This window comes from Cherax quadricarinatus, chromosome 19 (genome assembly GCF_038502225.1).
Source record: "Cherax quadricarinatus isolate ZL_2023a chromosome 19, ASM3850222v1, whole genome shotgun sequence".
Taxonomy (NCBI): Eukaryota; Metazoa; Arthropoda; class Malacostraca; order Decapoda; family Parastacidae; genus Cherax; species Cherax quadricarinatus.
The window spans coordinates 42,119,269-42,144,206 of NC_091310.1; the positions used below are offsets into that span (position 1 = coordinate 42,119,269).

Consider the following 24,938-nt stretch of genomic DNA (forward strand, 5'->3'; position numbering starts at 1 on the left):
GGCCACATTAAATATCGTGTAGCTTTATAGGTAGGTGTAGGTATGTAGCCCAGGTGGACTACATACCTACATTATTATTATAACTGATAATTATACTTATTTATTTATTTTATGTCTTTGCAAACAGTACATTGAGATTTTGTATTAACAATAGTGGATTGCAATGCAAAGAGAGCCTCTATTATGCCTTGGCATTATGGGCCAACTTAACATTATTGGCTTATAGTCTACTTAACACTAAGGAGTATATCATAGTTGTACAGTAGGATAGTAATTATTTCATAGTTGTACAGTAGAATATTAATTATAAATGAATCAAAATTTGTACAAGACAAAGATATATTTATATTCGAAAATGCTTTTTGTGAAAACGATGATTCAATTATATTCCTGTCAACAATGGATAAAAGGTTCAAAGTGATTGTTTCAGTTATGATGTGGGAGTACATAGGTGAGTAAGTGTGTACTGAGTATTTAGCATTTAGTCTAGGGTAATTAAGTGGCTTTTGAGAAGAGTCTTAAACTGATTTTCAGACTGGGTTACTTTAATATCTTCTGGTAATGAATTCCATATTTTGGGGCCCTTTATGTGCATAGAGTTTTTACAGTGTGATATGGACACGAGGTATATCAAAAAGAGATCTGTGTCCTGTGTTGTGGTCATGTGTCCTGTTTAGGCTGGTGAGAAGTTTGAGTGGAGGGTTTATATTTGTGTGTATTGTTCTGTGTATGTAGTAGGCACATGAATAAGTATGGATGTTCTTAATGGTGAGCAGATTCAGATTTTTGAAAATTGGTGGAGTATGCTGGCAGGAGCGGGAATTTATTATCATTCTTACTGCTGCCTTTTGCTGGGTTATTAGGGGTTTTAGGTGATTGGATGTTGTTGATCCCCATGCACAAATTCCATATGTAAGATAAGTGTATATGAGTGAATGGTACAGTGCCAGGAGAGCTGATTGTGGAACGTAGTACCTTATCTTTGATAGTATGCCTACAGACTTGGAGATTTTCTTGGTGATTTGTTGTATGTGTGTCCGGAACTTAAGGCTACTGTCAAGGTGGATACCTAGGAATTTTCCCTCTGTGAGTCTTGTGACTGATGTTAATTGGATCATTTGCAGCTTTGTTTCCAAACTGAATGAAATAGGTTTTATCAGTGTTCAGGGTAAGTTTGTTAGTCATCATCCAGGCAGATATTTTCTGTAATTCAGCATTGACTGTGTTTGCTAGTATGACGGTGTTTGGGTGGGAAAAGACATATGTAGTGTCATCTGCAAATAATATGGGTTTGAGCAGCTGTGATGTATTCGGTAGATCACTGATGTAGATGAGAAAGAGGAGTGGTCCAAGGACGCTTCCTTGTGGAGACTCCTACTGTGATTCAATTCAATTCAATTCAAGTTTATTCTCTATAAGGGTTACAATGTGGGGTTTACAGGTTTTGGGTATTGTGTGGTTTACATGTTATAAAATACTAATTACAGAGGGGGCCACTAGGACACCTAGCATGGCTAGGCATTTTGAGCAGACTTAGATTAATTCTTAACATTAAATCCTTACAGATTATGGTATTAAGGCTAAGTAACTACATCATAATTTGTGAGTTTAGCAATGTGAATGCTTTTGTTTTGGCACAATACAAGGTGTCTATATTGGAGTATCATAGGCAAACTTATGACTAGTTAGGATTTATTAAGATTTAAGATTAGTATTTCTGGGTTTATAGTCAGTGGGTGAGTGAGTGTAATTGTGAACCACCAGGCGGCTATCATGTAGTTAGTTGTCGGGGTGGATCAGGGAAATAAGATGTTTTCTAACTGTAGTTTTGAAAGTGATGAATGTGTCTGCAGTTCTAGAGTTTTCAGGTAGGGTGTTCCAGATTTTAGGTCCTTTGAAATACATTGAATTTTTGTAAAGGTTTAGTCGAACACGGGGAATGTCATAGAGATGTTTGTGTCTGGTGTTATGATTGGTTGGGTGGAAGAGTTTGCATCATTTGCATACACACATTGAGTTCTGTTACTAAGGTATGATTTTATGTAGTTGAGGGAGTGGCCTCTGATACCATAGGGCATTAATCTGGAGTACAGCAGTTCATGGTCGACTGTATCGAAAGCTTTACGTAAATCAATGAAAATGCCTAGCGGGACTTCTTTCTTTTCAAGTGTGGTATATATTAGTTCTAGCATGTGTATGATAGCATCATTTGTGCTTTTATTATTCCTGAATCCAAACTGACAAGGGTTTAATATGTTGTGTGAAACAAGGTAGGAACAGATCCATCTATGAATTAATTTTTCAAAGATTCTAGAGAGCAGTGGTAAGTTAGATATTGGTCTACAGTAATTCAGGTCAGCTTGGTCACCTCTTTTATGGATCGGAGTGACCCTCGCTATTTTGAGGATTGTTGGGAAGGTAGACGATTCAATGGATTTGTTAAAGAGTGTTGCAATAATTGGTGACAATACTTGAGAAGCTTTTTGGTACATAAAAGCAGGCAAGTTGTTTATGTCTCCTGCCTTGCTTTTTTAAGGGTGTTTATGATGAGCGTAACTTCAATGGGGTTGGTTGGAGCTAGGAATAGCGTATGTATTTGGGTAGGTACCTATGAGGTGGTCTGATGGACGGGTGTTTGTGCTTGGTATTTTGTTTGCTAGATTTTTTCCTATGGTGGAGAAGAAAACATCAAGTCTGTTTGCTGTTTTGGTTGGAGTGAGTGTGTACTTACACACTGTGCTGGCATGCAGGTACACATTAAAATCACTAAGAGTGTCTTATTAGTCTTGACGATGCATATTAATAATGATAATAATAATAACACACAATAATAATCACTCTGAGGAGCATTAAATATCGTATAAAACGTTAATACGTATAGACATTTTGCTTAATCCATCTAAATATAACCCACAGTAGAATAGATTAACATAAATATGAGAAGTGGTAGCCAGGCGACTTGTAGGACTTGTGGTAGCCAGGCGACTTGTAGGACTTGTGGTAGCCAGGTGACTTGTAGGACTTGTGGTAGCCAGGCGACTTGTAGGACTTGTGGTAGCCAGGCGACTTGTAGGACTTGTGGTAGCCAGGCGACTTGTAGGATTTGTGGTACCCAGGCGACTTGTAGGACTTGTGGTAGCCAGGCGACTTGTAGGACTTATGGTAGCCAGGCGACTTGTAGGACTTGTGGTAGCCAGGCGACTTGTAGGATTTGTGGTACCCAGGCGACTTGTAGGACTTGTGGTAGCCAGGCGACTTGTAGGAATTGTGGTAGCCAGGAGGCTTGTAGGACTTGTGGTAGCCAGGTGACTTGTAGGACTTGTGGTAGCCAGGCAACCTGTAGGACTTGTGGTAGCCAGGCGACCTGTAGGACTTGTGGTAGCCAGGTGACTTGTAGGACTTGTGGTAGCCAGGCGACTTGTAGGATTTGTGGTATCCAGGCGACTTGTAGGACTTGTTGTAGCCAGGCGACTTGTAGGACTTGTTGTAGCCAGGCGACTTGTAGGATTTGTGGTAGCCAGGCGACTTGTAGGACTTGTGGTACCCAGGCGACTTGTAGGACTTGTGGTAGCCAGGCGGCTTGTAGGACTTGTGGTAGCCAGGCGACTTGTAGGACTTGTTGTAGCCAGGTGACTTGTAGGATTTGTGGTACCCAGGCGACTTGTAGGACTTGTGGTAGCCAGGCGACTTGTAGGACTTGTTGTAGCCAGGCGACTTGTAGGACTTGTTGTAGCCAGGCGACTTGTAGGATTTGTGGTAGCCAGGCGACTTGTAGGACTTGTGGTACCCAGGCGACTTGTAGGACTTGTGGTAGCCAGGCGGCTTGTAGGACTTGTGGTAGCCAGGCGACTTGTAGGACTTGTTGTAGCCAGGTGACTTGTAGGATTTGTGGTACCCAGGCGACTTGTAGGACTTGTGGTAGCCAGGCAACTTGTAGGAATTGTGGTAGCCAGGCGGCTTGTAGGACTTGTGGTAGCCAGGCGGCTTGTAGGACTTGTGGTAGCCAGGCGACTTGTAGGACTTGTGGTAGCCAGGAGACTTGTAGGACTTGTGGTAGCCAGGAGACTAGTAGAACTTGTGGCAGCCAGGTGGCTTGTAGGACTTGTGGTAGCCAGGAGACTTGTAGGAATTGTGGTAGCCAGGCGGCTTGTAGGACTTGTTGTAGCCAGGTGACTTGTAGGATTTGTGGTACCCAGGCAACTTGTAGGACTTGTGGTAGCCAGGCGACTTGTAGGAATTGTGGTAGCCAGGCGGCTTGTAGGACTTGTGGTAGCCAGGCGGTTTGTAGGACTTGTGGTAGCCAGGCGACTTGTAGGACTTGTGGTAGCCAGGAGACTTGTAGGACTTGTGGTAGCCAGGAGACTACTAGAACTTGTGGCAGCCAGGTGGCTTGTAGGACTTGTGGTAGCCAGGAGACTTGTAGGAATTGTGGTAGCCAGGCGGCTTGTAGGAATTGTGGTAGCCAGGCGACTTGTAGGAATTGTGGTAGCCAGGCGGCTTGTAGGACTTGTGGTAGCCAGGCGGCCTGTAGGACTTGTGGTAGCCAGGCAACTTGTAGGACTTGTGGTAGCCAGGAGACTTGTAGAACTTGTGGTAGCCAGGCGACTAGTAGAACTTGTGGCAGCCAGGTGGCTTGTAGGACTTGTGGTAGCCAGGAGACTTGTAGAACTTGTGGTAGCCAGGCAACTTGTATATTATGTGTGGGTGAGGTGGGCTGACCTGGCTGGCTACCATACATCCCAAACCTGACTTACTACAAATTAAACTCACCTCTCACCCTGCATTAAGACTACACATATTTTAAGGTAAGTAATGGGTGTACTGTGTGTGTATTTTACTTTTTATTGTTTTTATTGCCTAGTTCTATTGGTAACATAATATATGTTTGTGTAAACTTGTTACCTGGCATTTATAAGTGGAAAAAAGTGGCGTTCTGCTTTCCGGCGATGTCTGCTTTCCAGCAGTAGCCTGGAACCTAACCTGCCGTATAAGTGAGGCCCTACTGTATAACAATAAAACAATTTAAACAATTTACAGTATGAAGTATTACAGTTGAGTATTTACAATGAAGAAATTTGAACATTACAATATTGAAGTACGTATTACAGTATTACAACAAAACAATTTACAATATGAAGTATTACAATTTAGAATTCAAAACAATGAAATTTGAACATCCTATTTTTGAAGTAATGAGTACATGGTTGAGCAATCTTCTGCACAGTATTCAGTATTGAAATTGAGACATTATTGGTACTTTTTTGTGTTGCTTTTGAGTAACTTGTAGGTATTAAGTAGTACGGTTTGTCTGGTTAATTTTGGGTGATGAGGAGATTTCTAAGTAGAGCCTTAAATTGATTTGCAGGCAGGGGTCCAATAGTGTTCTTACCTGGAGTTTACCTGGAGAGAGTTCCGGGGGTCAACGCCCCCGCGGCCCGGTCTGTGACCAGGCCTCCTGGTGGATCAGAGCCTGATCAACCAGGCTGTTGCTGCAAGCTGCACGCAAACCAACGTACGAGCCACAGCCTGGCTGGTCAGGAACCGACTTCAGGTGCTTGTCCAGTGCCAGCTTGAAGACTGCCAGGGGTCTGTTGGTAATCCCCCTTATGTATGCTGGGAGGCAGTTGAACAGTCTCGGGCCCCTGACACTTATTGTATGGTCTCTTAACGTGCTAGTGACACCCCTGCTTTTCATTGGGGGGATGTTGCATCGTCTGCCAAGTCTTTTGCTTTCGTAGTGAGTGATTTTCGTGTGCAAGTTCGGTACTAGTCCCTCTAGGATTTTCCAGGTGTATATAATCATGTATCTCTCCCGCCTGCATTCCAGGGAATACAGGTTCAGGAACCTCAAGCGCTCCCAGTAATTGAGGTGTTTTATCTCCGTTATGCGCGCCGTGAACGTTCTCTGTACATTTTCTAGGTCAGCAATTTCACCTGCCTTGAAAGGTGCTGTTAGTGTGCAGCAATATTCCAGCCTAGATAGAACAAGTGACCTGAAGAGTGTCATCATGGGCTTGGCCTCCCTAGTTTTGAAGGTTCTCATTATCCATCCTGTCATTTTTCTAGCAGATGCGATTGATACAATGTTATGGTCCTTGAAGGTGAGATCCTCCGACATGATCACTCCCAGGTCTTTGACATTGGTGTTTTGCTCTATTTTGTGGCCAGAATTTGTTTTGTACTCTGATGAAGATTTAATTTCCTCGTGTTTACCATATCTAAGTAATTGAAATTTCTCATCGTTGAACTTCATATTGTTTTCTGCAGCCCACTGAAAGATTCGGTTGATGTCCGCCTGGAGCCTTGCAGTGTCTGCAATGGAAGACACTGTCATGCAGATTCTGGTGTCATCAGCAAAGGAAGACACGGTGCTGTGGCTGACATCCTTGTCTATGTCGGATATGAGGATGAGGAACAAGATGGGAGCGAGTACTGTGCCTTGTGGAACAGAGCTTTTCACCGTAGCTGCCTCGGACTTTACTCTGTTGACGACTACTCTCTGTGTTCTGTTAGTGAGGAAATTATAGATCCATCGACCGACTTTTCCTGTTATTCCTTTACCACGCATTTTGTGCGCTATTACGCCATGGTCACACTTGTCGAAGGCTTTTGCGAAGTCTGTATATATTACATCTGCATTCTTTTTATCTTCTAGTGCATTTAGGACCTTGTCGTAGTGATCCAATAGTTGAGACAGACAGGAGCGACCTGTTCTAAACCCATGTTGCCCTGGGTTGTGTAACTGATGGGTTTCTAGATGGGTGGTGATCTTGCTTCTTAGGACCCTTTCAAAGATTTTTATGATATGGGATGTTAGTGCTATCGGTCTGTAGTTCTTTGCTGTTGCTTTACTGCCCCCTTTGTGGAGTGGGGCTATGTCTGTTGTTTTTAGTAACTGTGGGACGACCCCCGTGTCCATGCTCCCTCTCCATAGGATGGAAAAGGCTCATGATAGGGGCTTCTTGCAGTTCTTGATGAACACGGAGTTCCATGAGTCTGGCCCTGGGGCAGAGTGCATGGGCATGTCATTTATCGCCTGTTCAAAGTCATTTGGCGTCAGGATAACATCGGATAGGCTTGTGTTAACCAAATTTTGTGGCTCTCTCATAAAAAATTCATTTTGATCTTCGACTCTCAGTCTGGTTAGCGGCTTGCTAAAAACTGAGTCATATTGGGACTTGAATAGCTCACTCATTTCCTTGCTGTCATCTGTGTAGGACCCATCTTGTTTAAGTAGAGGCCCAATACTGGATGTTGTTCTCGACTTTGATTTGGCATAGGAGAAGAAATACTTCGGGTTTCTTTCGATTTTATTTATGGCTTTTAGTTCTTCCCGCGATTCCTGACTCCTATAAGATTCCTTTAGCTTGAGTTCAATGCTTGCTATTTCTCTGACCAGTGTCTCCCTACGCATTTCAGATATATTGACCTCTTTCAGCCGCTCTGTTATTCTTTTCCGTCGCCTGTAAAGGGAGCGCCTGTCTCTTTCTATTTTACATCTACTCCTCCTTTTTCTTAGAGGAATAAGCCTTGTGCTTACATTGAGTGCCACCCAGTTAATCTGTTCTAGGCATACGTTGGGGTCTGTGTTGCTTAGTATATCTTCCCAGCTTATATCGGTTAGGACTTGGTTTACTTGGTCCCACTTTATGTTTTTGTTATTGAAGTTGAATTTGGTGAATGCTCCCTCGTGACTAGTCTCATTATGTCGGTCTGGGGCTCCACGCATACATGTCTGAACCTCAATTATGTTGTGATCTGAGTACTATATTGTTTTTGATATGGTGACATTTCTTATCAGATCACCATTGTTAGTGAAGATGAGGTCTAGTGTATTCTCCAGTCTAGTAGGCTCTATTATTTGCTGGTTTAAATTGAATTTTGTGCAGAGATTTAAAAGCTCGTGTGAGTGTGAGTTTTCATCAGAGCTGCCTCCTGGTGTTATTACTGCAACAATATTATTTGCTATATTCCTCCATTTTAGGTGCCTTAAGTTGAAATCCCCCAGGAGCAAGACGTTGGGTGCAGGAGATGGAAGATTTTCCAGACAGTGGTCAATTTTTAACAGCTGTTCCTGGAATTGCTGGGATGTTGCATCCAGAGGCTTGTAGACTACCACAATGACTAGGTTTTGGTTCTCGACCTTTACTGCTAAAACTTTCACTACATCATTTGAGGCATTTAGCAGTTTTGTGCAAACAAGTGACTCTGCAATGTACAGGCCAACCCCCCCCCCCTTTTTGCCTGTTCACTCTGTCACATCTGTATAGGTTGTAACCTGGGATCCATATTTCGTTGTCCAAGTGATCCTTTATGTGGGTCTCAGTGAAAGCCGCGAACATTGCCTTTGCCTCTGCAAGCAGTCCACGGATGAAAGGTGTATTTTGTTGTTTGTTGCTGGCTTTAGACCCTGTATATTTGCAAAGAAGAATGTCATCGGACTGGTGGTATTGTTGGTACTGGGGGGGGATTTTTTCTCCGGCATTAGTATCTGTATCTGTTGGTTTGGAGTGGAGGCCATCGACTGTGGTTCCACTCCAGGAATGACTGGATTTGGTGTACGATTTCTGCCATTTCCTGCCAGTTTTTTTTCCTTCCTGGCACTAAAAAACCTCTCCCTCTTGAGTGGCTGTGGCTACCCAGGTTTTCCCATGGCCTGGATGTTTTGTATCTTTTTGTACCCTGGTAACGAATTCCAGATATTTGGGCCCTTTACATGCATAGCATTTTTGCAGAGGGAGAGATGGACACGAGGGATATCAAAGAGTGATTTGTGTCTTTTATTATGGTTGTGTGTTCTGTTGTAATTATCATGTAGGAGTTTGAGAGGAGGGTTTATATTTCAGTGTAATGTTCTGTGTATGTAGTAGGCACAATGATAAGTGTGGATGTTTTGTATATTAAGTAAGTTAAGACTCTTGAAAAGCGGAGGAGTATGCTGTTATTACAAGAGTTTGTAATCAATTGCACTGCAGTTTTTTGCTGGGTTATTAAAGGTTTAAGGTGATTTTCTGTGGTTGAGCCCTATGCATAAATACCATAGGTGAGGTAAGGGTAGATGAGAGTGGTATAGTGCAAGAAGAGCTGATCAGGGTACATAGTGCAGTATCTCTGAGAGGATGCCTACTGTTTTGGAGACTTTCTTGGATATTTGCTGTACGTGAGTTTGGAATCTGAGTTTGCAGTCTAGGTGAAGACCAAGAAATTTGTCCTGTGTGTGTCTAGAAATGGGTCAACCATTTATCAGTATGTTTAGCTGTACATTTGTAGCTCTGTTTCCAAATAACATAAAATAGGTTTGTCTATATTGAAAGTTTGTTGGTGGCTATCCAAGTACATATTATTAAGAGTTCGACATTTACAGTGTCTGTTAGTATGGTTGGGTTTGGGTGAGAGTAGACATAAGAAGTGTCATCTGCAAATAAAATGCGTTTAAGGAGTTTAGAAGTGTTTGGGAGGTCATTGATGTAAATGAGAATGAGAAGTGGGCCAAGGACACTGCCCTGTGGGACTCCAACAAGAATTGGTTGTGTAGTGGAGTTAGCTCCACTTGTGTATACATACTGGGTTCTATTGCTAAGATAAGATTTTAGGTAATCGAGAGTGTCCTCTGACCCCATAATGTTCAGGTTTTTGGTGCAATAGGTCATGGTCAACTGTATCAAAAGCTTTTCTTAAGTCGATGAAAAGTCCCAGGGAAAATTAATTTTTTTCGAGTGCCGAATATATTGGCTCAAGCATATGGATAATTGCAACATTAGTATTTTTTTAAGTCTGAATCCAAAATGACAGGGGATAAGTATGTTGTGGGATACTAAGTAGGAGTAGACTTGTTCCTGAATTAATTTTTTGAAGATTTTAGATAGTAGGGGCAAGTTTGATATAGGCCTATAGTTGTTCAACTCAATTGGATCACCTCCTTTGAGGATCGGGGTGACCCTTGCTGTCTTGAGTATGGATGGGAAGGTGGAAGATTCAATGGATTTGTTAAACAGTGGCAATAATTGGTGACAGCGCATGAGAAGTGGTAAGTTATTTAGGTCACTTGCCTTGTTCTTTAGTGATATGATAATAAGCGAGATTTCAGTAGGATTTGTGGGGCTAAAAATAAGAGTATTTGGGTAGTTGCTAGTGCGGTAGTCTTTTGGTTGAATGTGTAAGTTTGTTATTTTAATTGCTAGAAAATACTGTAATGGCATATCTTTCTTTTGCAGCATTAGGTTCATTTTTTGCAGAATAATGTTTCCAATAATAGTAATATACAATTACTGGCACTCTTTTTATGAAATCATGCAAGCTTCTTGTGTTAAGCTGTTAAGTTTTTTCTTTGAATATAAGTAAAGGTGTAAAGGTAGAAAGTTGAAAGTGAACATAGAAAAGAGTAAGGTGATGAGGGTATCAAAAGATTTAGATAAAGAAAAACTGGATATCAAATTGGAGAGGAGGAGTATGGAAGAAGTGAATGTTTTCAGATATTTGGGAGTTGACGTGTCAGTGGATGGATTTATGAAGAATGAGGTTTACCACAGAATTGATGAAGGAAAAAATGTGAGTGGTGTGTTGAGGTATATGTAGAGACAAAAAAATTATCTATGGAGACAAAGAAGGGAATGTATGAAAGTATAGTGATAGCAACATTCTTATTTATATGGGTGTGAAGCTTGGGTTCTAAATGCTGCAACGAGGAGGCAGTTAGAGGCGGTGATGTCCTGTTTAAGGGCAATGTGTGGTGCATATACTATTATGCAGAAAATTCGGAGTGTGGAAATTAGGAGGTGTGGAGTTAATAAAAGTATTAGTCAGAGGGCTGAAGAGGGGTTGTTGAGGTGGTTTGGTCATTTAGAGAGAATAGATCAAAGTAGAATGACATGGAGAGCATATAAATCTGTAGCGGAAGGAAGGCGGGGTAGGGGTTGTTCTCAAAAAGGTTGGAGGGAGGGGGTAAAGGAGGTTTTGTGGGCGAGGGGCTTGGACTTCCAGAAAGCATGCGTGATCGTGTTAGATAGGAGTGAATGGAGACAAATAGTATTTTGGACCTGACAAGTTGTTGGAGTGTGAGCAGGGTAATATTTAGTGAAGGGATTCAGGGAAACCGGTTATTTTTATATAGCCGGACTTGAGTACTGGAAATGGGAAGTACAATGCCTGCACTTTGAAGGAGGGGTTGGGAAATTGGCAGTTTGGAGAGATGTGTTGTGTATCTTTATATGTATATGCTTCTAAACTGTTGTATTCTGAGCACCTCTGCAAAAACAGTGATTATGTGTGAGTGAGGTGAAAGTGTTGAACGATGATGAAAGCATTTTCTTTTTGGGGATTTTCTTTCTTTTTTGGGTCACCCTGCCTCGGTGGGAGATGGCCGACTTGTTGAAAAAAAAAGTAAGTAATATTTCAAATTACAGTAGGTTCTACTCAAATCTAATGGAATATAATATTCAAAATTCACAACTAACCTGCAATTCAGAGAAGAAACTTTAGACAACATTTCAGTCCATCCTGGACCATTTACAAGTAATCTTCATAATGGTCCAGGATGGACCAAAGCAATCTAAGACTTTCTCTATGAAGTTTGATTTATGTGCAAACTATTCCAGCAATGATATAGCATGTACTGACTCTCACTCTTTATAATTATATAATTGATATACACAACACAATACCTCTGTGAAGATTAACAAATTAAGCTCTTGTTTCTCCCTGCTGTACTGTTGTACAGCATTCCCCACCACTTCACTCCAATTCTCTGGGCTCATTTGGCCAAGCTGGTAGCCGTGCAGAGGCAGAGGTGCTCCAGGTGCCACCTGATGTTACACAACATTGAGAAAATTATCCCAATACACTGTACTCCTTAATTTCTGGACAAATAATTTTATGAAATTAAAAAAAAAAAAAAAAATGTCTCTTTCTCTCTCTCATCCTTCTCCCTTTCTATGTAAACACACTCATCATCAGGCATTCCTTTAGTTTATCTCATACGTATTTTATTTTCTTAGGCTCAGGTCATTTTTTTTATTTACCTCACAATTGCTAGATCAGTAATGTCTTAATTGCACTCTGAGTGCAGTTTTACCCTTTAATGCAACTAAAATATCCCTAAAATCCACCCAATCCATGGAAAATTGGTAAATAATGGTAGTGTGCATGCAAAACTCTGTGCAAAAATGTTAATATGAACAATTGGAATGAAACAAAAACACAAATACTGTATATTGATACAAGTAGAAAGACTGCCTGAAAAATGAGATGGGTGGATACACAGAAAGATTAAAAATCAAAGATGAATAATATGGACAGCAAACTGAGAAAATAATGGGTAAAAAAGAATGTCAGTTTGATAATTAGGAAAATGAACAGAAATTAAGGGATAATCAAAAGATCAGAAAATAAGTACAGTATGACAGTAGGTATAGCACATGATACATACAACACCAACTGCAGGAGTGACAAAGTACTTGTTAACCAAGTGATCACGAAGATCCATGCCCCAGTCTGACTGTATACTGGACACAATTATTGCATCAAACTTCTGCACATCTGCACTCTCGGCTAACTTGTCACGGAAAAGCCTGCAGCCTTCATACAACCAAACCTATGAATGAATAAAATCAGATTTATTAAGTTTTTGAAAATTCGTACAGTGTGGGCTGGTAATTATTATTAAAATCATTTGTTCCACTCTGAAGGATATATGTTAATGAGTGCCTTACCAAAACAAGGCAGAACCTCCTTTATCGACTAAGAAAATTACGCCACAACCAAAAATTCCATCAGTGCTCTGTGAGGGATGGTAAAATCGCAGTTAGAAAAGAATCCAATGGGAAAAGGTACTTCATCTTTACCGAATACGAACTAAAAAAATTCCTTAGTGAAGCTGGTTTAACTGACTCAGAATAAGGTGCAGTTTATACCCACCATCCACGAATAGTGTTATGAACCACTCTGTAACTGCTATATACTGCCACAATATGTGTTCCTTAAATTCTAATACAGTGGACCCCCGGTTCGCAAAGTCATCGGTAACCGATAAATCCGGTATCCAAAGCATTATATCGCAAAAAATTTGCCTCAGTTCCCGTTACAAAACCCAGTACACGATACGATTCATACGAGACGTGTCCACGTGTCGCCTGAACTGCCCCGTGTGTGCCAGTGTTTACAAGCCGGCCAGTGTGTGCACATCTAAGGATACATTCGGTACATTCCATATTATCCATATTATCACTGTTTTTGGTGCTTGTTTCTGCAAAATAAGTCACCATGGGCCCCAAGAAAGCTTCTAGTGCCAACCCATTGAGACCAAGGGTGCTAATGACTATTGAAATGAAGAAAGAGATAATTGCAAAATATGAAAGTGGAGTGCGTGTGTCGGACCTGGCCAAGTTGTATAGTAAATCCCAATCAACCATCTCTACTATAGTGAGCAGGAAAACGGCAATCAAGGAAGCTGTTCTTGCAAAAGGTGCAACTGTGATTACAAAACAGCGATCGCAAGTGTTAGAAAATGTTGAGAGACTGTTATTGGTGTGGATAAATGAAAAACAGATAGCAGGAGATAGCATCTCTCAAGCAATCATTTGTGAAAAGGCTAGGCAGTTGCATGAGGATTTAATTAGAAAAATGCCTGCAACTAGTGGTGATGTGAGTGAATTTAAGGCCAACAAAGGTTGGTTTGAAAGATTTAAGAATCGTAGTGGCATACATTGTGTGATTAGGCATGGTGAGGCTGCCAGTTCAGACCAAAAAGCAGCTGAAAAATATGTGCATGAATTCAAGGAGTACATAGAGACTGAAGGACTGAAACCTGAACAAGTGTTTAATTGTGACGAAACAGGCCTGTTTTGGAAGAAATTGCCATGCAGGACTTACATTACTCAGAAGGAAAAGGCACTCCCAGGACATAAGCCTATGAAAGACAGGCTTACTCTGTTGATGTGTGCCAATGCTAGTGGTGATTGCAAAGTGAAGCCTTTATTGGTGTATCACTCAGAAACTCCCAGAGCGTTCAGGCAAAAGAATATCCTCAAGGCTAATTTGTGTGTGCTGTGGAGGGCAAACACTAAAGCATGGGTCACTAGGGACTTTTTCTATGACTGGTTACACCATGCATTTGCCCCCACTGTGAAAAATTACCTAATTGAAAAGAAATTAGACCTTAAGTGCCTCCTGGTGTTAGACAATGCCCCTGGTCATCCTACAGACTTGGCAGAGCGACTTTGTGGGGACATGAACTTCATTAAGGTCAAGTTTTTGCCTCCTAATACCACTCCTCTCCTGCAGCCCATGGACCAGCAGGTCATTTCCAACTTCAAGAAACTGTACACAAAAGCTATGTTTGAAAGGTGCTTTGAAGTGACCACAGAAACTCTATTGACTCTAAAAGAGTTTTGGAAGGATCACTTTAATATCCTCAATTGTGTAAACCTTATAGGTAAGGCTTGGGAGGGAGTGACTAAGAGGACCTTGAACTCTGCTTAGAAGAAACTGTAGCCAGAATGTGTAGACAAAAGGGATTTTGAAGGGTTTGAGGCTAACCCTGGGAATCCTATGCCAGTTGAGGAATCCACTGTGGCATTGGGAAAGTCCTTGGGGTTGGAGGTTAGTGGGGAGGATGTGGAAGAGTTGGTGGAGGAGGACAGTGACGAACTAACCACTGATGAGCTGCTAGATCATCTTCAACAGCAAGAGGCCAGACCTGAGGAAACTGCTTCAGAGGAGGGGATAGAGAAATTGAAGAAGTTGCCTACTTCAAAGATTGAGGAAATGTGTGCAAAGTGGCTTGAAGTGCAAACCTTTTTTGATGAAAATCACCCTGACACAGCTACTGCAAGCCATGTTGGCAACCTGTACACTGACAATGTTGTGAAACACTTTAGGAAAGTCATAAAGGAACGAGAGGTACAGGCCTCTATGGACAGATATGTTGTGCGACAGAAGTCCAGAGACTCTCAAGCTGGTCCTACTGGCATTAAAAGAAGAAGGGAATCGAATCGAATCGAATCGAGGACGACGAGAGCTGTCGTAAGATGGGAAGGAAGAAGGATATGGAAGGATGGAAATAACTGGAAAAGGATGGGGAGGAGGGGAAGAGGAGGAATCAAGGCAAGTGGCCCAACCACTTTGGGACATGTGGTACAAAAGTACTGGAGACGTAGATAGAGAGGCTTGACTGATGTCATTGCTTGGCTCACTAGGAGAGGATGGCGAAGGCAGCGGTAGGAGCTGGGAGTGTCAGAAGGCAGCAAGCAGGATGAGTTGGTTATGGTCTTAAACCGTTTATCAGTGCGGTAAATTGTTTTCGAGAGAGTTGTATCACACTTATGGGAGAGCTGTAGTAGTATTCGTTGGTTTGGAGTTGGTGAAGTATCTGGCTGTAGGTAGGGAATGGTCTTTCTTCGCTTTGGTACGATACAGTGTTGTCTTGGAGATGTTGGATGAGTTCTAGGCAAGTCATGCTTGCAGGGTACAGCCTCGTGGTGTAGAATATGAGTCCTTTGTGTTTAACCCATGGTGTTCCAGGTAATCGACGTGAGCTAAGTAGAGAAGGCGGTGGTGGATTAGAGGAAGGTGGTGTTGCTTCATTTTCAACTTCAGTAGACGAATTAGAAGATGTTTCTGGTGGTAAGGCTTCTGATTGGTTGGATTCAGTGAGAGGTGGTGGCGGTGGAGGCTTCTCATTGGTCGTTGTTGGATTGACGTCACTAGTTGGTGGTGTTGATGGAACTTCTGCAGAAGAGTTGGCGATTAAGTTTTTGGTGAATTTGAGAATTTCTTCAAAAGGTGGAGATGCTGGAAATGTAAATGAAGGCATGTTATTTAATGCAAATAACTCGTTGATGGTAGAGTTAAATGATCCAGGTACAGCCATGTTTTGCATATGAGCGTATAGTAGACAGTAGTGAATCTTCGTTACGTCACATGTTGGAGGAGTGATGGTAGTGGTGGTGGTGGAGGCGGGCTGAGTAGATGCTTGAAGTAATTTTGTAGTGTCTGCTTGTATTTTTTCAATTGCTGCATACGTTGGAGTGTTGCTAGTAGGTTTTTTCTTTGCTGCATCTTGTGTTTTCTTCATAATATCCTTTCTTGTAGGACATTTTGCTGCCAGTGTATGGTGATCATTACTCTTGCAGTTTAAGCACGCTGGTTGTGTTGGAGCAGCAGCGGTGCAGGAACTGAAGGCGTGTCCCTCACTACCACATGTAGTGCAGAACTTCTTGTCTCTTACTGGACATGCTTTGGTGGTGTGATGGTATGAATAACAGTTCCAGCAATGTTGGATGTAGTGATATCTCTCTGCTTCAATGTAGGTAGGGCTGATGTAGTAGTAGTAGACAGCAAGACCTTCGTTCAGTGCAGTGGCAGCCATGTTCACGTCGGTGAAGGTGACCTTGATCATGGACGTTGCATTTGGGATTTTTGTAATGCTGTCAACAGTAGCCCAAGTATTTTGCGTCTCGATGGATGACTTGAGTTCAGCAGGTGTTTGAGACGTCAGAATCTTGTCCAGTTTTTTTAGGAATACTGATTTCCTTGCCCTGAGGGCAGGAGATGACGTAACAGTAAACCCTTGAGTAGTAAGAGTAATGATGGCTTCTGTAGTGAGTAGCTTCTCTGCTTCAGCATCATCGTGACACACAACAATGAATGCTTCTTTCAGTGACAATATGGTGTTGAATTGTACTTCCAGTGCTCCCTGAACAACAGTTGCAAGAGCAATCTTCGTTAAATCATCAACGGTACCATTTCTTGGTTTGATCTTTACACGATTTGCGTAGCTCATTGTGTAAGTCAAGGTGATGACAACGCTGGTAAAGGTTCCCCTCCCCAACGGGGATCGTAGGGAGACAGAGTAAGTAAGGAGAGCTGCTATGACCTGCCTGGGCGAGAGTCAAGAGCAGAATCTATTTTTCAGAAGAAGGGAAGTAACCCCGGAAAAGGACTTGCTACCTCAAGTCCTAATGGAGGGGGATTCCCCTTCTAAACATTAAAAACTTCGACACTCTCCCCTCCTCCCATCCCATCAATCATCACCAGATCTTCATTAAAGGTAAGTGTCAATTATTCTATTGTGATTATTCTATTGTTATTACTGTTATTGTAATTATTCTATTGCATTAAACTTAATATTTCATGTGGTAAAAAAATTTTTTTTTCATACTTTTGGGTGTCTTACACGGATTAATTTGATTTCCATTATTTCTTATGGGGAAAATTGATTCGCTTTCCGATAATTTTTCTTTACGATGAGCTCTCAGGAACGGATTAATAACGTGAACCGGGGGTCCACTGTACCCTCATACTACTTTTGTATTTCACTTTTGTATTCAATTACCACTCTACCTTGTAGTCTTAATTTTTTTTAATCTCTACAAAATCTCTTTATTATTACTCTTTATTATCATTTCTACTTTTTTATGTATGTATTTGTAATTAACATATTTATTATTATTTATTTTATTATCACACTGGCCGATTCCCACCAAGGCAGGGTGGCCCGAAAAAGAAAAACTTTCACCATCATTCACTCCATCACTGTCTTGCCAGAAGGGTGCTTTACACTACAGTTTTTAAACTGCAACATTAACACCCCTCCTTCAGAGTGCAGGCACTGTACTTCCCATCTCCAGGACTGAAGTCCGGCCTGCCGGTTTCCCTGAACCCCTTCATAAATGTTACTTTGCTCACACTCCAACAGCATGTCAAGTATTAAAAACCATTCGTCTCCATTCACTCCTATCAAACACGCTCACGTACGCCTGCTGGAAGTCCAAGCCCCTCGCACACGAAACCTCCTTTACCTCCTCCCTCCAACCTTTCCTAGGCCGACCCCTACCCCGCCTTCCTTCCACTACAGACTGATACACTCTTGAAGTCATTCTGTTTCGCTCCATTCTCTCTACATGTCCGAACCACCTCAACAACCCTTCCTCAGCCCTCTGGACAACAATTTTGGTAATCCCGCACCTCCTCCTAACTTCCAAACTACGAATTCTCTGCATTATATTCACACCACACATTGCCCTAAGACATGACATCTCCACTGCCTCCAGCCTTCTCCTCGCTGCAACATTCATTACCCATGCTTCACACCCATATAAGAGCGTTGGTAAAACTATACTCTCATACATTCCCTCTCTTTGCCTCCAAGGACAAAGTTCTTTGTTTCCACAGACTCCTAAGTGCACCACTCACCCTTTTCCCCTCATCAATTCTATGATTCACCTCATCCTTCATAGACCCATCTGCTGACACGTCCACTCCCAAATATCTGAATACATTCACCTCCTCCATACTCTCTCCCTCCAATCTGATATCCAATCTTTCATCACCTAATCTTTTTGTTATCCTCATAACCTTACTCTTTCCTGTATTCACTTTTAATTTTCTTCTTTTGCACACCCTACCAAATTCATCCACCAATCTCTGCAACTTCTCTTCAGAATCTCCCAAGAGCACAGTGTCATCAGCAAATATATTATTGCCCTATTTTACCATTTATAATCCTCTTAGTATCTATCATTACAGTTTTATTTTACTTTACTTTTTTAAAATCTGTTGTTGCCAAATATTCCAATTTACAATTTATTAATATCTGTTATTAATATCTGCCGTTTACTATCTTATTATCATATCACTGCTAAAATCCATATAGTCTTTAATCTAAAACTGTGCACATATTTTTCTAGTAACTACTGTAATCAACTTGTTATTGCACTAAAGCTAACACAAGTCATAGTCTGGTGCTACATTGTCTTATAATTTTGTGTTATTAGCTTTATACATACTGTAGTTAATACTATAGTTCATTAATAGCTTAATACATTGTACACACTTAAGTTCATTATGTTTATTAGTTTCTACACTCAATATACATTAACTACACACCTGTCTAAACATCCCTTTATTTCAGATATCATTACTGTAACTCAACACACTAAATAATATAAATAATTACCATTTAACCTAAATGTTGAATGATTACACAGACCCAGATCTAAATTTATATAATCCAACTCCCAATCAAAATTTAATGGAAAGTAACTGCCTCTATTACAAGCCAGCACTGTTCTAAGTACTGCCAGAAATATTACAGTACTCAATTACAATAATAGATCCCTAAGTAAACACTATGATGACCTCCTTGCACTCCTTGAGTCCCTAAAGACAACCTTCTCATGTATTATTCTCACTGAAACCTGGCTTAACCCTTTGACTGCTTTGGTTGTATATATACGTCTTACGAGCCAGTGTTTCAGACGTATTAATACGCATAAATTCTAGTGGCTTCAAATCAAGCAGGAGAAAGCTGGTAGGCCTACATGTGAGAGAATGGGTGTGTGTGTGGCCAGTGTGCAACACATAAAAAAAATCCTGCAGCACGCAGTGCATAATGAGAAAAAAAACTGACCGTTTTTTGGGATTAAAACGCCGACTTTGAGGTGTATTTTCGTATAGTATTTATCATTGTATTCTCATTTTCATGGTCTCACATGATAAAATGGAAAACATATTACAGAAATAGAGATGATTTTGATTAGTTTCACGATGAAAACAACCTTGAAATTGAGCTCAAAGTAGCGGAAATGTTCGATTTTTACCAATGTTCAGGAGTAAGCAAATCACACCACACGTCCAATACACGTTAACTGGGGAGTCTAATATTCTTTCACTAGTGCACTGATATTATTTATACCATTTTTACAATAATGCAGTGGTCTGCGTAACAGTAGATTTTGTATTTTTTGTATGAATAAAAAATCAAAATAGAAAGCAATAGTAATATAAGAGGGGCCTAGAGACGTGACTAATGAACAGAGGATATGTTATTTTAGTGCCAAGAATGTCTACACTGTTTATTCTGGACCCTATTTTGAAACTGGCATCCTTTTTAATTTGCATGAAATTGGCCAAATTGCCAATTTCTGACCATTTTATTGGGTAGTTCAGTTCGGTAAATGGGCAGTTTCTTGTACTCAACTGATAGAAAAAATGGAGTTCTTTAGAAATAGCTATGAGTTTGTCTCAATTTTAACAACAGAATTGGCCAAAAACAGGGCTCAAAGTTGGCAAACTCACCGATGCATGTATGTCGCCGAGACCGCTAACTTCACGGGAGCACAATTCCATGAGTTTTCGACCAAATTTTGTACTTTTGGTGTCATTACCACCGGGAAAAGATTCTCTATCATTTCATAAGAAAAAATAATTTTTTTTTTCCAAAAATTTTGTGACATAGAATGACAGTTTCAGAAAGGGGCTTGCGATAGTCAAAGGGTTAAACAGGACACAATAGATATATACTCATTACCAGGATACACAGCAATCCACAACTGCAGACCATACAAAGTTGGGGGTGGTATTACCATCTACATATTACTCTAATGAACTATCATGTTGTAACACCACTTGCTATAGTAAAGAATATGGAGAATACATTTTTGCAAATTTTACTGTAAAAAATCTTAAGACTCCTATAACAGTCGGTGTTATTTACTGAATGCCTCGTATAAATATCCCAAATTTTAGTAGTAAATTAAAGACACTAATCACAAACAACCAAATGAACAAACACCACCTTCTCCTAGCTGGAGACTTCAACATTAACCTTGGCCTAATAGATGACCAGCCAGTAACTGATTTTATCAACAATATGAGCAACACACTACTCATATCAGTTATAACAAAACCAACCAGGCTAACTGAGACAAGTGCAACCATAAATGACCATATATGGACTAATATACTAGCTCCCCTTAAATCAGGGATAATCACAGACAGCACTACTGACCACTACCCCACCTTCCTCTTTACAAACATTAGTAAATAACCACTGGAATACAACAAGGTCTCTTTTAGACTCCATGACGAGGCTTCAATAAATAACTTCACAACAGAGCTAGGTACGATTGACTGGCCTACAGAATTCTCCGAGGCTAATGGTATCAATGACTGGATAGACATATTTCTTAACAAACTACTTAGACTATATAACACTGTCCCATAAAAACGAAACACATTATGAATAAACGGCTAGGTTGCCCATGGCTAACAGCATACTAAGATCCATTGATAAGAAACATCAATATGAAAAGCAATATAGACAGGGCTTAACCCCTAAACAGTCCAAACATATATATATGTTCTTACCGCTAGCGCCCCAAACGTATATACGTATATGTTTTAATTTTCCTGCCTCCAAATTTGGCACAATTGGCCTGAGATGCCTGGTCAGCATAGAATGGGTCTTAACACTCAGTGTGCACCATATTAAAAAAAATCTGGGATCACTTAGTACCTTGTGGGAGCGCCAGTTAAATTGAGTGCCAGCTTGAGCAAACAGTGTGGCAAACACCAAGGATTCACTGATGTAATGCCATATTAACACTCCCTTTTTAAGAGGAAAGTGATGTTAACTTCATGTTTAGAGTCTGTCTATCTCTGTCTGTCACTGTCTATCTGTCTCTGTCTATTTCTTTTTATCTGTCTCACAGGTATACACAAATTATATTTCTTCCTTCTTCCTCCTCCTCCTTCCTTCTTCTTCTTCCATACTCCCGTGTATCCAAAACATTGCTGGGACCTATAAATACTTGTATATTTTCCTAGACAATAGTAAATGACCAAGGCAGGTGTAAATGTCCACCTGTCAAAGTGTTTGTGACAATGTGAGTATAATTTCAGTACCTAATATTAGTGTCAGAACAAAAATTGATTATGAAATGCCAAGAACTACAATAAATTGTCATTATCAGAACATAAAAATTATTATTTTTTTTTTTTTTTTTTTTTTTATTATTATCACACTGGCCGATTCCCACCAAGGCAGGGTGGCCCGAAAAAGAAAATCTTTCACCATCATTCACTCCATCACTGTCTTGCCAGAAGGGTGCTTTACACTACAGTTTTTAAACTGCAACATTAACACCCCTCCTTCAGAGTGCAGGCACTGTACTTCCCATCTCCAGGACTCAAGTCCGGCCTGCCGGTTTCCCTGAACCCCTTCATAAATGTTACTTTGCTCACACTCCAACAGCACATCATGTATTAAAAACCATTTGTCTCCATTCACTCCTATCAAACACGCTCACGCATGCCTGCTGGAAGTCCAAGCCCCTCGCACACAAAACCTCCTTTACCCCCTCCCTCCAACCTTTCCTAGGCCGACCCCTACAACACCACCTCAAGCGGCAGGACTCGATGTTGCCGTCAGGTGAGCATTAAGCGCCAACTTTGCAGCCTCATATCTCAGTAAGTATTAACCCTAATTTTTTTTATTTTAATCCTATAACACTTAGAAATTTTTTCTCTTTATTTCAATGAAAAAAAAAATGTTTTTTTTCATTTTTCAAAATATTTGGGGCACTGGGGGAGAGAACGTATATAAATGTTTGGACCGTTTAGGGGTTAATAAACAAAGATATTATTAAACAATACGCAATAGATTCACTGAAACAAGAGGAGATATAAAAAAAGACCTGGAAGACACTCAAATTCTAAGTACACACAAACTGAAAAAAAACTAGGGATATTGTCCTAACTAAGCTGAATAAAGCCCAACTACAGCCTATTGATACAGTTAACGAGATAAATGACTTTTTCAACCATAGGCTCAAATCTCGCCAGCAAAATCATTCTCTGTAATTAATATTTTATAACATGTAAACCACACATTGTAATCTTTACAAGGAAATAAAGATTTTGATTTTGATTTCAGTGTTCTTGAAATATTTTTTATGGATTCTACTAATTAAAACAATTGTTTTCAAGGTTTTAGGTGTTGAACCAACAGAGAAAGTTTGTTCTGCAATCCCAAGGTGGCCAGCCCATCACTGTGATGCATAGTGCATTAGAATCAAGAAGGTAGCTTAACCCCTTCAGGGTCCAAGGCCAAAATCTGAAGTGGTGCCCCAGTGTCCAAGAATTTAAAAAAAAAATATTTTTATTTTTTCTTATGAAATGGTAGAGAATCGTTTTGTGAAGGTAATAAAACAAAAAGTACGAAATTTGATGGAAAATTGACGAAATTATGCTCTTGTAAATTTTGATGTGTCAGCGATATTTATGAATTGGCGATTTTGCCGACTTTGACTCCCATTTTAGGCCAATTACATTATTCCAGTCGACCAAATTCTTAGCTATTTCACTAGTATTACTTCTATTCTATCGACTGAGCACAAGAAATCGCCAAGTCAACTCTTTCAACTACAAAATAAAGTGATCGGAAATTGGTAATTTGGCCAATTTAACACAAAGTTCAAAATATTCCAATTTCAAAATAGGGTCCAGAATAAACAATGTAGGTATTCCTGGAACTAAACTAACATTTCCTCTGTTCATTAGTTACGTTTTGAGGCTTTACAAATAAATTCCATTTTGATTTTTTATTCACATAATGAATTTTTATTCGCACCAAAAAATAGAAGATTTACTGTTATGCAATATTGTAATAATTATATAAATATCATCACCACATTTGTGAATGTATATTAGATCCACCAGCTGGCGTGTATTAGACGTGTGAAGTCGTTTGTTTACTCTTGAACATCTGCAAAAATTTAACATTTCCGCTACTTTGAGCTCAGTTTCAAGTCATTTCCAGTGCTAAAACCAATCAAAATCATCTCTATTTCTGTAATATGTCTTCCATTTTATCAAATGAGACCAAGAAATCACAAATACAACTATAAAAACCACACGAAAAAACACTGCAAAGTCGCCGTTTTAATCGAAAATCATGGTCTCAGTTTTTTTCTCTCATTATACACAGTGTGCTGCAGGATTTGTTTTATGTGGTGCACACATACCACATAGATGTATTCTCTCATATCTAGGCCCAAATGTACCACTCACAGTTTATCAGAGAGAGCTGAGCTCATAGCGTAGATCTACGGTTTGGACCCTGAACGTAAAGTCGTAGATCTACAGGACGGACCCTGAAAGGGTTAAGGCAAGTCATAAGTGACCATGCCATACTGTATACAGGAGGGCCCCACTTATACGGCGGGTTAGGTTCCAGGCTACCGCCGTAAAGCGGAAACCGCCGTAAAGTGGAACACCCTTTTTTTCCACTTACAAATGCATACAAACACTAGATAACAAGTTTACACTAACATATATTATGTTAGCAATAGAACCAGGCATCAAAAAACAATAAAAAAGTACAATACACACATAGTGCACTCATTACTTACCTTAAAATATTTATAGTCTTAATCTAGGGTGAGACAAGTAGTATTTATTGTAAGAAATCAAGTGTGGTATGTATGGTAGTCAGCCAGGCTACCATACCAGGCCACCCCACCCACACATACTATTCTATGATATTTAAGCATCCCAGAGCGATAAAATGTATATACAGTTCACTCATTACTTACCTTAAAATATAGGGTGAGATGAGTAGTATTTATTGTAAAATATCAAGTGTGGTATGTATGGTAGTCAGCCAGGCTACCATACCAGGCCATCCCACCCACACATACTATTCTATGATATTTAAGCATCCCAGAGCGATAAAATGTATATACCGTTCACTCATTACTTACCTTAAAATATAGGGTGAGATGAGTAGTATTTATTGTAAAATATCAAGTGTGGTATGTATGGTAGTCAGCCAGGCTACCATACCAGGCCAACCCACCCACACATACTATTCTATGATATTTAAGCATCCCAGAGCGATAAAATGTATATACAGTTCACTCATTACTTACCTTAAAATATAGGGTGAGATGAGTAGTATTTATTGTAAAAAATCAAGTGTGGTATGTATGGTAGTCAGCCAGGCTACCATACCAGAGAGAAAGAATGAGTGCATGAGAGAGGACAGGCGCAGAGTTATGTAAACAAACCAGGCGAAGGTAAGTTTTGTAAACAGTGTACACGTCTGGTTTGTGTACAAGTTACATTGTGTACAGGTTGTCTCTACATTGATACGGTAGAAT

The 24,938-nt window shown here is 40.3% G+C and overlaps 1 protein-coding gene across 3 annotated transcripts in view; it reads right to left on the bottom strand.

The window, feature by feature from the left end:
* The window catches only part of btv (dynein cytoplasmic heavy chain beethoven), a 289,769-nt gene that overhangs the window by 131,750 nt on the left and 133,081 nt on the right, over window positions 1-24,938 (bottom strand). For all 3 annotated transcript variants that reach the window (XM_070086734.1, XM_070086733.1, XM_070086735.1), the window contains 2 exons: window positions 12,425-12,589; window positions 11,661-11,801 (listed from right to left, as the gene is read on the bottom strand). In XM_070086734.1, the coding sequence (XP_069942835.1) occupies window positions 11,661-11,801; window positions 12,425-12,589 (306 nt within the window). The remainder of the gene's footprint in view (window positions 1-11,660; window positions 11,802-12,424; window positions 12,590-24,938) is intronic.